The sequence below is a fragment of the Mus musculus genome, chromosome 2 (genome assembly GCF_000001635.26).
Source record: "Mus musculus strain C57BL/6J chromosome 2, GRCm38.p6 C57BL/6J".
Taxonomy (NCBI): domain Eukaryota; kingdom Metazoa; phylum Chordata; class Mammalia; order Rodentia; family Muridae; genus Mus; species Mus musculus.
In genome coordinates, this window is record NC_000068.7 from 84,763,317 (window position 1) to 84,777,097 (window position 13,781).

The 13,781-nt window shown below is 46.0% G+C and overlaps 1 protein-coding gene across 2 annotated transcripts; it reads right to left on the reverse strand.

The window, feature by feature from the left end:
- Positions 1-2,043: 2,043 nt before the first annotated feature.
- Positions 2,044-12,128, reverse strand: Serping1 (serine (or cysteine) peptidase inhibitor, clade G, member 1). 2 transcript variants are annotated; one of them, XM_006498623.3, is made up of 8 exons: positions 12,042-12,128; positions 11,424-11,498; positions 9,815-10,328; positions 8,109-8,243; positions 6,777-6,980; positions 6,458-6,594; positions 3,959-4,178; positions 2,044-2,511 (listed from the first exon to the last, which is right to left on the reverse strand). In XM_006498623.3, exons 2-8 carry the CDS (start codon positions 11,472-11,474, stop codon positions 2,258-2,260), a joined length of 1,515 nt encoding a protein of 504 aa, XP_006498686.1. In that variant the 5' UTR covers positions 11,475-11,498; positions 12,042-12,128; the 3' UTR covers positions 2,044-2,257. The 2 variants fall into 2 exon arrangements, with proteins under 2 accessions (XP_006498686.1, NP_033906.2); NM_009776.3 differs by having other exon boundaries at positions 12,047-12,113.
- Positions 12,129-13,781: the final 1,653 nt, after the last annotated feature.

Genomic DNA, 13,781 nt, shown 5'->3' on the forward strand with positions numbered 1-13,781 from the left:
TTAAATCTTCACCATGTCTGGAAGATACTTAGGAAATGTCTGAGGGGCAATGGTTCAGGGAGTACACTTACCTCTGGGGTAGTGATGGATGGGAACTTGAGGGTCTGAAGTGTGTGTGGACAGAGCTGGGGAGGGGAGACTGTGATGAGGCTAGAGCCTGGATCTTTAACCTCATCAGCAAGAGAAACTGATGGGCTAAATCAAGGAATGGTGGTCTGCATATTTGAGTTGGATGTGCCTTAAGTAGGAGAGAAGAGGGAGACAGGGAAGAGAGAATATGAAACATATTGAGGAGGTGGGGAGAAATAGAGACAGAAAGATGAGGCAGGGACACAGAGATTGGCTGAGGAGGGAGAAGGGGGAAGAGGGACAGGAGAGGTCAGGGCTAAGGCATCAGAGAGTTCATGGGTACAGCCCACAAAAAGGAAAAACAAATTCAGAGGCAGAGATAGAAAAAGCTTTTTTGAGAAGCAGTCTTGTTAGACCAGGCTATCTTCCAATTTATGTTCCTCCTGCTTTAACTCCCAGAGCAGTGGTTCTATGGGATCTATGGGTCACAAGCCCTTCGGGGCAGGATGTTGATTGACCCTTTCACAGGGGTTGCTTAAGACCATCTGAAAACATAAATGTCTGTGCTACAATTCACAAGAGTAGCAAAATTCTGGTTATAAAGAAGCAGTGAAAATAATTTTATGGTTGGGGGTCACCACATTAGGAAGGTTGAGAACCACTGCTCCAATGTGTTTGAATTACAGGCTTGTGTCACCGTGCCCAGAAGAAAGCCGTTTATAAAAGACTTTGAACAGCCTGAGTTAGTCATACCAAATTATTGCAGGAATTAAATGTCTACAAAACTCTTAGCAGAATACCTACGATTATTCCCACCATGTTCACTACTACGGCAACTGTTACATTTTTAAATTTATCTTTTATGTTTAGTCAGTGTCAGTGTTTTGTCTGCATGTAAGTTAGTATACCACGTGCGCACCTAGTACTTGTGGAAGGGGAAGGGTGTCAGATGTCCTGGAACTGAAATTGCAAATGGTTGTGAGTTGCTATGGATGGTGGGAACTGAACCCAGGTCCTCTGGAAGGACAACAAGTGCTCTTAACCACTGAGCTATCTCCAGGACCTACTGCTACTTTTTTTTGAGGGGTGGGGGGAAGCAAATAATAAATATAAGGATCATGGCAGATACACTGCATTTGTGGTCCTCAATGAATAGCTCTCTACCCTGTAACTTTGTAGTGGTTTCCCACTCTAAATCTAAGCTTCACTATGCTCATCACAATTGTTGATGAGAAAATGGTAAACTTCATATAGGCAGACAAGAGAGAAAGAGGCTGTGTTCTTAGAACACAGGTCATCCTGGTGGCAGGACACAGGAGACATGTAGAAGAACACCAAAAAAGTGTCACCTAAGACCATTGTGGTGGTTTGAATAGGTATGGTCATGTGTTTGAATGCTTGGTCCATAAGTGGTATTATTAGGAGGTAAAATCTTGTTGGAGTAGGTGTGGCCTTGTTGGGGGAAGTGTACCACTTTTGGGGGTGGGTTTTGAGGTCTCGGATGCTTAAGTCCAGGCTCAGTGGCACACAGTTTTTAGCTGCTACCTGCAGATGAAGATGGAGAACTCTCATCTCTTCCAGCACCATGTCTGCCTGCATGCTGCCATGTTTCCTGTGGTGATGATAATGGACTGTACCTCTGGACTGTAAGCCAGCCCAAATTAAATGTTTTCCTTTATAAGAGTTTCTGTGGTCACGGTGTCTCTTCACAGCAATAAAACCCGAACTAAGACAACCTTCAAATACCGGTCATACCCCAACCAACCCACTCACGATGGCAGATGCATTTATATGCCCAGGGAAACTCAGCTAGTCAGATCAGCAAGACCACTGGCCAAACCCAAGACATGGATGAAATAATAAACATCAGGGGCTTTAAGCCACTATGTACAGAGCAGCTTACTACTCGTAGCTGATGCAGGAAGCATGGTAATTCCTTTTTTTCTGATACTGAGGGAACTAGTACACAGAGGCTAGTGAGAGAAGAAAATGTCTGCAAGTTTTATTTGTAGAGTTTGATAGGTTTGAACCGTAAAAGCTGCAAAAAAGTGGTTGATACCCTGGGGGTTGGTGGATGGAAACAGTTCCGTCTGCCAGTTCCTAAGGCTTGAAGTGGCTCGGGCAGGCAGTGGCAAGGAAATAACCGGAGGAGCTGAAGCTTGGGTGACAATGTTTACCCAAGCCTGTCTCAACCCCTGGGGTCATATACACGACCCATGAAGACTGGGAACCTGTGTTGCTGGTCCCAGAGCAGGAAGAGGAAAGGTCGCTGCACCTCAAAGATGGGTAAGCTTCGGCCAAAGGAGATGGCAGAGGCTGCAGCTGCTTCCACCCCTGACTCTGTCAGTTCCAGCACTGTCTCGTGTTTCATGGCAGACACCTGAAGATCTGGGTCCTCGGTCAGCCCGCACAGGTTGAGATCGTAAGTGAAGTCAAAGAATTCTAGGGCAAAAACAAGAGAAAAGCAAAATCAGACATCAGCAGGAAAGTCCTGGTGGGTGGAGATTCTGCTCTTAATTTCCTGAGTTAGTCTCAAATTCCCATAGTCTCTTCCTCCTCAGATTCTACATCATGCCTTCTGGTCTTGTCAGTGGGAAACCCTGCCAGGAGGCCCAACCGCCACTTTCAAGAAATGAGAGGCCTCACTCTCTGCCTACCACCAACTCTCCCCTGAAAAAATGACATCATTGCTTTTAAAAGGACTTTAGAAAATAGAGATGGGTAATATGCTATAAAATGAGATCACAGGAGAGTGTAATGCTGTGAAGTCACAAGTCATAAATATATACTGGTCTCTGCCCTAAATTCCCTAGCATTTCCTTAGCAGCAGAGGTGCCATTTTAAATATTTAAAATACTAAAACATTTTGTTTTAATATTTATTTTTGATTTTGTTTTGTTTTCAAGACAGGGTTTCTCCATGTAGCCTTGGCTGTCCTGGAATTACTGTGTAGACCAGGCTGGCCTTGAACCCACAGAGATCTGCCTGAGTCTGCCTCCTAAGTGTTAGGATTAAAGGTGTGTGCCCCCACCAACTGAGTCAATATCTGTTTTTTGATCCCTGTTCCTAAAGCCCTTGTAATTCTCACAAGTAGGAGTACTAGGCACATCTTTTAGTCTATTATTTGGTTTTGTATCCCGATTCTAGCAAGTTAGATTATATATTAGGTGGTCAAGTGTCAGAACAGGAAATGAGTGTCCAATCTAGCTAGGGATGAAATTAAAGCTTAGAAAATGGTGCTTCTGTGAGAGCCAGTGAGCAGTCCCTGCTCCTTGCCAGGCAGTGCTGGATTGCTGGCCCAAGGAGCTTGGGTTCCAGAGCACTGGCCTTGAGGGTGTGGGTGTGGAAGAGCTGTCCTGATGACCAACTCAGCTACCACCTAGGCCCAGATCCAGGGCTTTGCATTGACCCACCCCAGCATCTACCCCATCTATGAACTATTGAAGTTCGTGAAACGCTTGGTCCTGCAGTACCTCTGTGCAACTTCACTCAAGAATTCAGAGTCCCTAAACTGCCATCTCTCGATGGATCTGAGCTTAGCTTGTGAGGTGGTTGACTAGTGAGTGTGGCTGGGGTAGTGAATGTCTGCAGCCCATCTGGGTCACATGGTTCAGTGAGATCTGGAGATCTGGACTGCCATGGTGCCTTGACTCCAACTAGTTCAAGGGGAAGTCAGGCAAACTTTTGGTAAGTCACACACAGTTTCGGATTTTCAGCTTTCTCAGCGACCTCATGGGATAAAAGCCTTTAACTTACACAGCTGTGGAGTAAACTCATGTTAAGAATGAGGAAAAAAAAAAAAGAACTGTAAAATGATAGCCGCATTTTAGCACCACCTTTCCCGCTTCTCCTCGTGACCCGGGGAGTAACCACAAGTGGCCATGCTCACCCAGTTTCTCCATGACTGACAGCATGTCTTGGCTGCTCTTTACTTTTATATGAGGCATCGTCAGGTAAGTGGGCAGGAATTTGGACAGCTCCAGCTTCTTCATGATGGCCTTGAAGACAGTGGGGTTGAGAGCCTTTTCTACATCTTTAAGTTGGTGCTTTGGGAACACGGGTACCACGATCACAAAGCTCAGGTTGTGAGAGAGCTGCAGCTGTCCCACCTAGAAAGTATGAGATACCCCTTATTAGCTCTTCCTTCTCCTGTGCCCCAGGACTGTCTTTTAGTGTGTACTGTTTCAATAAGTGGCAACTAAACCTGACTGCCATGCTGTGCCATGCAATGGGGTGCCAGTCAAGCTGACTGAAGTATGCTGGTCCTGGTGAGAGCCCAAGGATTGAGCACAAGTTTTGGATCATACCTTGACTAGCTATGTAATAACAGAGAAGGGATTTGGTTTTTTAATTCCTTTTTTCTCTTCTCTTCCTTTCCTCTTTCCACCCTCCCTGCTCCCCTCTCCCTTCCTTTCCCTCCTTCCCGCTCTCTTCTTTGTTCCTTCCTTTTTTCTTTTCTCTCTGTCTCTGTCTCTCTCTCTGTGTCTCTCTCTCTGTCTCTCTCTCTCTCTTTCTAAGATCTTATGCAATCCAGGATGGGTTAAAACAGAGGGTGACCCTGAACCTCTCCCTCTCCCTCTCCCTTACACTCTCTCTCAGTTTTTCAAGACACTATTTCTCTGAATAGACCTGGCTGTTCTGGAACTTGCTTTGTAGACCAGGCTGGCCTGGAACTCAGAGATCTGCTGCCTCTGCCTGCTGGGATTAAAGGCATGCGCCACCACTTCACCTGACCCTGAACTTATGATCTTCCTGTTTTAACCTCCTATGTGCTAGAATTACTGGTATACACCACCACAGTTTTATGAGGAGCGTGGGATCAAACCCACCACTTTGTGTAGGCCTGGCAAGCACTCTACCAAAGGAGCTTGAAATGTAGTTTACTTAAGCCCTGTTTCTTTTATATTTCCAATTATTTCTAGATTAGGTTTTTTTTTTAATTATGTGTTTTATTTATATGAATACACTGTAGACACCAGAAGAGGGCATCAGATCCTATTACAGGTGGTTGTGAGCCACCATGTGGTTTCTGGGAATTGAACTCAGAACCTCTGGAAGAGCAGTTAGTGCTCTTATCCACTGAGCCATCTCTCTGGCCCTCTAGATTAGTTTTAATACCAAAACCAAGTCTTCCATGTAAATAGTTGTATACTGTACTGTTTAGGGAATAATGATGAGAAAAAAGTTTGGGTGTGTTCAGTAAACTTTTTCTCAAATGTGTTCTGTTGATAGTTCTTTTAATCCATTGATGCACCACCCTTGGTATGGGGTACTGGCTCAAAAACCTTCCCTCCGAGACACTGCTATACACACATCTGAGTGTAAAGGGACCCAGAAGTCTTCCAAGGTGGAAACCAGGCTAGCTATGCAATGAAGATGTGTTTCCCTTATGTTCAGTGCAGACACATTGCTTCCTACCCTACAGATCTGTGTCTTGCAGTTATAGCAAGGCAGGAATGCTGGGAATCAGAGAATTTACTAAGTAGAATCTTTTGGGCTCCTCCTCTTCTTCCTCCTCCTCCTTTAGACAGGAACTCTATTTTATATAGTTCTGGCTGTCCTGGAACTTGTTATGTAGACTAGGGTGGCTTTGAACTCACAGAGATTCACCTCTGCCTCCCAAGTGCTGGATTAAAGACATGCACTGCCAAACCCAGCTTGGGTTCCATATTCTGTTCTTTTTTTTTTCTTCTCCGTACCCATTAAAATAATATTGCTCAATTTCTGATAAGGAGCTTAATTCAGTCTGGTATGGTGGCACACATCTTTAATCCCAGCATTCAAGAGGCAGAAGCAGACAGATCTCTGAATTTGAAGCCATTCTGGTCTACAGAGTGAGTTTCAGAACAGCCAGAGCTCTACAGAGAAACTCTATCTTGGGGAAAAAAAAAACAGTAAAGAAAAACCAAAAACACAACAACAAAAAAAAGCAACATCTGTGTATATACACATGTAATACATATTTGCACATATTCAGTTTTACACCCACAAGTGCATAAGAATACTGTAGAACAAGTGTGCGCGCACACACACACACACACACACACACAGGACTTGGCAAGCTCTCAGTTTACCTAGAGTGCTGGCTGCTAAGAGAGAGATACACAGAATTAAAACACGACTCACTGTTTGCCAATTGATGCGATAGAGGTGAATGAAGAAGCTTTAGAATTGTTTCTAGACTCATGCCTTCCAACCTAAAATTCCATGCCTTGGCTAAAACTAGAGAGAGAAGGAGAGAAGAGGGCCGGGGCTAATGGATGGAAGAAGCAGAAATGGGGAATTTGCAAGCAGGCATCCCATAATGATCAGGAGAAAGGAAGTCACCACGGAAACGAAGCCGAGACACTCCGATTTGAAGCAGGACTACAGAGAGCTCAGAACTTACCTTGGCCTTCAAAGTATGGTCATCGAATTGGGCCACAGGGTACTTTACGCTACTCATCATGGGCACTTTAATCATAGAGTTTTTGTAGAAGAAAGGCGCCATCATCTTTTTTGGTTCAAATGTTATCTTCCACTTGGCTAAAGAAAGAAAGGGTGGCTGTATTGTAAGTAGGGGGCAGAAGGGTGTTAAAGGGTCTGTTAGGGAAGGGTAGGACTGTCAGTCACATGGGAATGTGTCTGTGGAACTCTGAGCCTGGAGACAGAAGGGGAGGCAGAACAGCATTGGGCAGGGCACACTACCTGCCTGGTGTTTCCCTTACCACTCAAGTAGACAGCATTGAGAAGGACGAGGCAGGTGTCAGAAGGCAGGCTGTCCAGCAGCTTGCGGATCTTATGGTTGGTGTTCTCAGCCACCCAGGTGTTGATGAGTTCTAAGTTAGCAGCACTGTCTGGGCCCAGGACTCTGGGGCTGCTTCCATACAGGCTCTGAGATGCATTCACATAGGTGTCCCTTATGGCCAGATCTGAGATGCAGGACAAGGCAAGAAAGTGTGAGTCTTCTGAGCAGTCCTCCCCTACTTCAAAGGGCAAGTATGAGAGAGAGCACACTTCCCATAGGTTCTGGTTTCACTTTTTCCTTATTTATTTATTTAATTTAATTTATTTTTTTTTCTGAGATGGCTACACTATGTAGCTTTGACTAGCCTAGAACTCACATAGACCAGATTGACCTGGAACTCACAGATATCTGCCTGCCTCTGCCTTCAGAGTGCAGGGATTTAAAGACCATCACATTTGTCCAGATTTCCTTGGTTCTTCTTGCTCAATCCAACGATGACAAAATGCTGGAACAGGGACCAGCCTGCTCCTCTATTACGGATGTGCAAATTAGACTCAAGAAAACAAACTGGGAACTGAGAGCCACAGAGCCACTCCTCAGCACTCTGGCTGCTGACCAGCCCTGGCTAGACCACAGTACAGCCCGCACTTGACTTTCCTCTCTGTCCTTTCCTTATTCCGCAGGAACAGACCCTACTTCTAGGGGCAGTGGTGGCACATGCGTTTAATCCCAGCACTTTCGAGGCAGAGGCAGGTGGATTTCTGAGTTCAAGGCCAGCCTGGTCTTCAGAGTGAGTTTCAGGACAGCCAGAGCTACACAGAGAAACCCTGTCTCAAAAAGAAAAGAAAAGAAAAGAAAAGAAGAGAAGAGAAGAGAAGAGAAGAGAAGAGAAGAGAAGAGAAGAGAAGAGAAGAGAAGAGAAGTGAGAGAGAAAGAAAGAAAGAAAGAAAGAAAGAAAGAAAGAAAGAAAGGAAGGAAGGAAGGAAGAAGGAAAGAAAGAAAGAAAGAAAGAAAGAAAGAAAGAAAGAAAGAAAGAAGGAAGGAAGGAGAGAGAGAGAGAGAGAGAGAGAAAGAAAGAAAGAAAGAAAGAAAGAAAGAAAGAAAGAAAGAAAGAAAGAAAGAAAGAAAGAAAGAAAAGCAAATGACTTGCCCGGGTCTCACGGGGAAGGACCGTCCAGCTCCTGGATCCACCTGAATGAAACTCCTGCTGAGGACCCCATCTGCTCTTACTCAGTACGGGCTCTCCATCTTCTCTCCCAGGCTTTCTTTTCCACAATTATCCAACAGCTTACTCTCTGCCCTGGACACTCACCTGGGCTGTGGAAAATCTGAGACACAGAAGTGACACCTTTGGATGAAAAGCCCTTTAGTGCTTGGTGGACACAGGCAAAATCCTTGGGGTAGGAAAGGATGCTCTCCAAGTTGCTCTTGGTGCTGTCTCCAGCCCCTGCAATAGAGGACACAGAGAGATGAGGGTTCTTGGGGTTGAAATGGGAGACCTACTATTTGAGACAGGCTGAAGACTGACTAGAATACAGGGTGTTTTTGCTATGTTGGGGGTCTCAGAGCATCAGAACTGTATTCTGGAAGACAGTTCATGTGTCAGGAAGAAGGCAGTAGGCAGTCCCGAGTCATCCCAATAGACTTTTCCAGGACTTGGTCTATTCTCCTTTCCTGATTCTCTACCTCTGCACATCCCATCCATCTTTCTAGCCACTTCCACATTAACTTTGATTTAGATGGTTCGGATTTACAAAGGGTCATCCTACAAGCAGAGGCATTTGACCACTATGATCAAAGAGGACAGGTTTTTTTTTTTTAAAGATTTATTTATTTATTATTATATGTACGTACTTTGTAGCTGTCTTCAGACACTCCAGAAGAGGGAGTCAGATCTCATTACAGATGGTTGTGAGCCATCATGTTGTTGCTGGGATTTGAACTCAGGACCTTTGGAAGAGCAGTCAGTGCTCTTAACCACTGAGCCATCTCACCAGCCCAAGAGGACAGATGTTATTCATTATTAAGCACTTACTGTACACATCCTCTCTGTTATAACAGCTAAAATTTGTCGAGAGCATTTCTTCTACTCCAGGTATTCCAATACCTCTCCTATGCTACCTTATTAAATTGTTACAAACCGTTTGCACAGGATACTCATGTTCTTATTATATAGAGGAGGACCCTGAAATTTCAGGGATTATGTTACTAATGTATCTAATGCCACAGAGCTAATAAATGAAAGATGAATGCAAGATTCCAGCTAAAATTAATGTATTGAAACCAACTGGCTAGAAAGGACCTCCCAGGAGACTTTGAGGCTGTCTGAGGAGGACAGTCTAGTTATCATGCCTGGAGAGTTGGGAGCTACCAGCTATGGTGGGACATTAGGATTTGGGGATGTCAGGAGAAGGGATCTTGTACGTGCAGTCTCTAGGAGTCTTTCTGGAATTTTCCTTGTTGGGGTATGACGAGTGTCATACCTCTCTCTCCACTGCCTGTGGTAATTGGTAATTGCCTTTTCCCAGATGAGTCACTCTCCTGAAGACAGAGGCTTTTCACCTCCCTACATGACTGTGGTAATAAGCCACAGTCAAGAGAGGTTAAGTGATGTCCACGATTTCGTAGCTAGAAAGTGTATCATGTGATTCTATCTTAGGTCTATCTCTGGGGATTTCATCTCTTAGTACCTTCCATTGCTTTGAACCATGATTGGTGACTGGGACCTTATTTTATATATCATTAATGAATCCATAGGGGTTTAGTTTATAAGCAATTGTACAAGCCAGAGAGATAGCTCAGTCATTAAAGGTGAAGCTCACAACCAAAAATATAAGTAATAGTACCTAATTAAATCACTGTTAAATGAAACCATGTTCAAGAGTGAAGGCCTATCACCCCTACTATGTAGCCCATTTTACAGCTTCTTTCTGGAGGCACAGCCTCGCAGAAGGTCTGTGGTTGGTGATCCCCATGAAAGCGTCCCCCTTACAGCCTGGACAGAAGTCAGAGTCTTACCAAGAAGAACCTGTGTGAGGAGGCTGGCAATGCTGAATGGGGAAAAGGCCATGTTGGTCTTAGCCATCTTGGTAGCTGAGAAGGCGTGGTAGAGCTTCACAGAGAAATCTGTCAAAGCCTCTGAGAGCTTTGCCTCTGAGGAGTCTCTGTCTGAATCAGAGCACTGAGCAAGCGGCTCCGGGCAGAAGGGTTCAGTAGTAGCCTGGGTGGGAAGATCTGAGGCAGTGGAGGGCTGGCTGGAAGAATTCAGAGGGGGCTGTCCTGGAGAATCTGTGGGTAGCTGAGCAGCTGGCTGGCTGTGCTGGCTGAAGGACTCGTTGGCTACTTTACCCATGGTGTCATTTGTTATTGTGATGGCTACACTGGTTGTTGGCCAGGTAGAGGGCAGTACTGTAGGCTCTGGGGGACTCCAGGAGTCATCTCTTTCAGGGAAGCTCTCTCTGCTTTTCGCTTGAGCCTCCAGTGGATCCTGGGTGCTGTGGCTGGTAGCTTCGGGATCTGAGAAGGCTCTATCCTGTGGTTCAAGAAGCAGTGTTTCATTTCCTGGTGAGCCACAGTTCCCTCAACCATTCCAAGCAAGAAGAGATGATTGGAACATATCATCCCAGTTGCTCCTGGTATAACCTGGCAGGTGAAACCTTGGACCAACCCCACAATTCCTTCAGAAATAGGCAATGCTGGGGGAATTCTCTGCAGGAGATACGAGGCAATTCTGATTTTGGTTATCAGTTATCTGTGTCCAGTGACCGCCGTGCAAGTAGCTGTTTTCTTGTAAATATCAATTTGTTTTGACTCACTTGCCAGACTAGTGCAATTGTGAGTCTTATTTTAGGACTGTGGATTTTCCAAGAGTGAATGCAGTGCACCAGTGGGAACTGAAAACAATTAGTATTCCAAAAGGAAAGGAAGAGACAGTGGGGGCTAGGTAACCCCTGTCTTCTGGGCCTTTGGGAAGTGGAGACAGGAGAATCTCCTTATGTGGCAGTATATTCAGAAGTGGGAAGGAAAGTGTGTAAAATCCAGATCCCTTGCTTAACTAGACGTTATGTGCTAACTAGCTCCTTACCCAGTGTCACCCAGGATGCCAGCTTCCAGCATAGTCCACTGCTCATCCACCGTAAGCAAGCGCTCACAGTTTTCATTAGTTGACTTGTTATCCCTGTCCTACTTGGCTACCGGGACCACAGTGTTCTTAACCGTGGTGCGGGTCCAGGTCTGTCTGCTAGCTTTCCTCCTTGCATCCCGCTTTCTACAGACCCTAGCTTAGAAGAGACCATCACAGCAGCACCAGGGGTGGAGGGTGTCTGTTTTTCACAACTTGGGCTTGTTCTTCATCTTCCCTTCTATGACCCATCTAAGCCTGGCTGATGGGTCTATGTATTCTCCTTTTTACATAGTGGATTAAGGAAGCCCAGAAAAGGGTCCTGCCCAAGGTCATTCAGCTAACGAACCTTCCAATAGACAACCCAGTCCCTCTAGACCCTGGTCTAACGCTAGTTCAAGACTCGAACTTAAGATTCCCTGGAGAGGCTTCCCTCCTTCACCAAGACCTGAAGAGTTAATTCTCACTCCTACCCCCACCCCACCCCCTCACAGGGGGACCACTTACCCCAGCCAGCAGCAGCAGCAGGAGGGTCAGTGGGGTCAGCCTGGAGGCCATCTGGGCAGCGATGTCAGCTGCGTCCTACGAAGCCAGTTAGCCTCAGAGCCAGCCTTGGAGCCTAGGAGCTCAGGGGTCCACCCCATTCCCGGGCCCGCCCCCATTCCATTCCAGGCCTCGACCCTTCCAGGGTGTGTTCTCTCCTCCTCCCTCTGGGGCAACCTTCTCTCTGTCTCCGCCCTCTGTTTTGTTTTCCCCAAACCGCTTCGCTTTCCCGGCACCGGCTGGCCCTTCTCTCCCTTCACGCCCAGGTCTCGGCCCATCTGTTCAATCTCCCTGCTCCGCTTAACAGAACAATAAGCCAGAGGCTGCAGGAGGAGGCCAGGGCGAGCTGGGCAGCACAGCTCACAGCTTTGAGGGAGGAGGAGGGGGAGGGGGGAGGAGGAGGAGGAGGAGGAGGAGGAGGAGGAGGAGGAGGAGGAGGAGGAGGAGGAGGAGGAGGAGGAGGAAAGCTCAAGTAGAATCAAGTGTATGGAAACTACAGAAATAACAAACGGGATAAGGAGGCTGGAGATCTCCCTGCCAAGCCCTCTTTAACTTTGTGTTCCTCCCAAAGCCCCCTATTACCAAACCTGGTCCAAGTTCTTGGTCACTAGGCAGCTTCAGGACAGACTGAGCAGACAGTCGCAGAGAATCAGTGTGTGGGGGGGGGGCACTCTCAGCTATTGGCTGGTTTAGGACACAGCCCAGTTAAAAATTAAGGATGATTGATTGCTAGTGTGAGTTCCTGTAAATCCGGATGGGACGGATGGGACGAGTCTCGAACTGTGGGCCAGTTAGCCCGGAGTTCCTCTTGGAATGGGGTAGGATGTGACCGGTTGGGATAAGGAAGCTTGAGTGACGCTCTTAGTGATCTTAGTGTTTTGTGGATCAAGATAAAGGCAGAAGAAGCACACAACGTGCCTAAGGTTTGACAATGGATGAGCTTTTTGAGATTAATGGGTAAAGCAAGCCTTTAGAAATAGGCCAAGCCTTAGAAGTAGTTAAATGGCCTTCCATTGCTCTCATTTGGAGATATGCCAGCCTTGGGCCCGAATCTCCTAAAAACCTAATGGCTGCTGGATCTTCCCCATTCCTACACGTAATCACCGGCTCCAGTTTCCAGCCGAGCCCTGGCTTCAACCCCTTAGTTGCACAACAAAGCAAAACAACCACAAAAACCAACAACCGAAACAGAACATTAACCCCAAACCAGCCCCCAAACCAAAAGACCAAATTCTGAGGTACATGTCTTTGTGGTTGAGTTGTCACCATAGGCCTATTGTGGGAGACCCTGGCAAGGAGGAGCCCAGTTAGACTTGAATTTTAAGTAAATTCCATGCAATCTTGTAATATGCTGGTGATAAAACTTTTTGCCATTTGTTTTGTATCTAAAATTCAAATTTGACTGAGCAGTCTGAATTTTTTTTTTGGATCAAACGTCTTCTGCAAAAGCAGGCTGTTCTCCCTGGAAACGCGCTGTAGCTTGTGAAGTTCTGCGACTGTCTAACTGTAGGCCTGACCCTTCCTGCCTTCGCCTCTTTCGGGAAAGTTTGTTTGTAGCTGGAGATCCGATACTCAAGGAGAGGAGAGCATTCATATCTTCCCTCGGACCTTAGAAAAGTCTTCTACCTCGCTCTGTGCTTTTTTTTTTTTTTTGGTTTTTCGAGACAGGGTTTCTCTGTATAGCCCTGGCTGTCCTGGAACTCACTCTGTAGACCAGGCTGGCCTTGAACTCAGAAATCTGCCTGCCTCTGCCTCCCGAGTGCTGGGATTAAAGTCGTGCGCCACCACGCCCGGCTGCTTCATTTTCTGTAACCACTCCAGGAGCTGCTAAACTGTAGGGAGTTTCCATAATCTCAGAGCTGCAGGCAAATTCTACTTTGTACCCCAGGCTCCAACTGATGGCCTTGAGGCATGAGGAGCTGAGGATTCTGGGAAGTGGGTGAGCTACACTAAAAGTCAATACATTCATTGAGTTATTACATCTTTGTGTTTGCCCTGCCATTAACTCTCATAACACCCAGGAAGTAAGTACTAACATTGATCACATCTTAAATGAGGTATTTATTATTTGTATTTTAATGAGGCACTGAATCCCTCTGATACTATGAAGCAGACTTGACATTTTAGCTCTGAAGTTGCCTATGTCAGGCATTTTGGTCACAGAGACTTGACATAACTAGTATAGAAAATTGGTTTCAGAGTAAGATAATTTCTTAACCAAATTTATTCTTGTGCTATGGAGGCCTTTGGAACTAGTTTGTGGAGAGGATAAGGAGGAATTAGGAAGTGAAGGTGAGGGAAATGTTACAATATTATAAATGC

What these genes read in the sequence shown, in the direction of transcription:
- Serping1 (XM_006498623.3), bottom strand. Translation starts at nt 11,474, where the DNA reads ATGGCCTCCAGGCTGACCCCACTGACCCTCCTGCTGCTGCTGCTGGCT. An exon ending in CCTCACACAGGTTCTTCTTG is followed by an intron (nt 8,244 to 9,814) that starts GTAAGACTCTGA and finishes CCTCTATTGCAG; the next exon opens with GGGCTGGAGACAGCACCAAG. An exon ending in GTCAGTCATGGAGAAACTGG is followed by an intron (nt 2,512 to 3,958) that starts GTGAGCATGGCC and finishes TTTTTGCCCTAG; the next exon opens with AATTCTTTGACTTCACTTAC.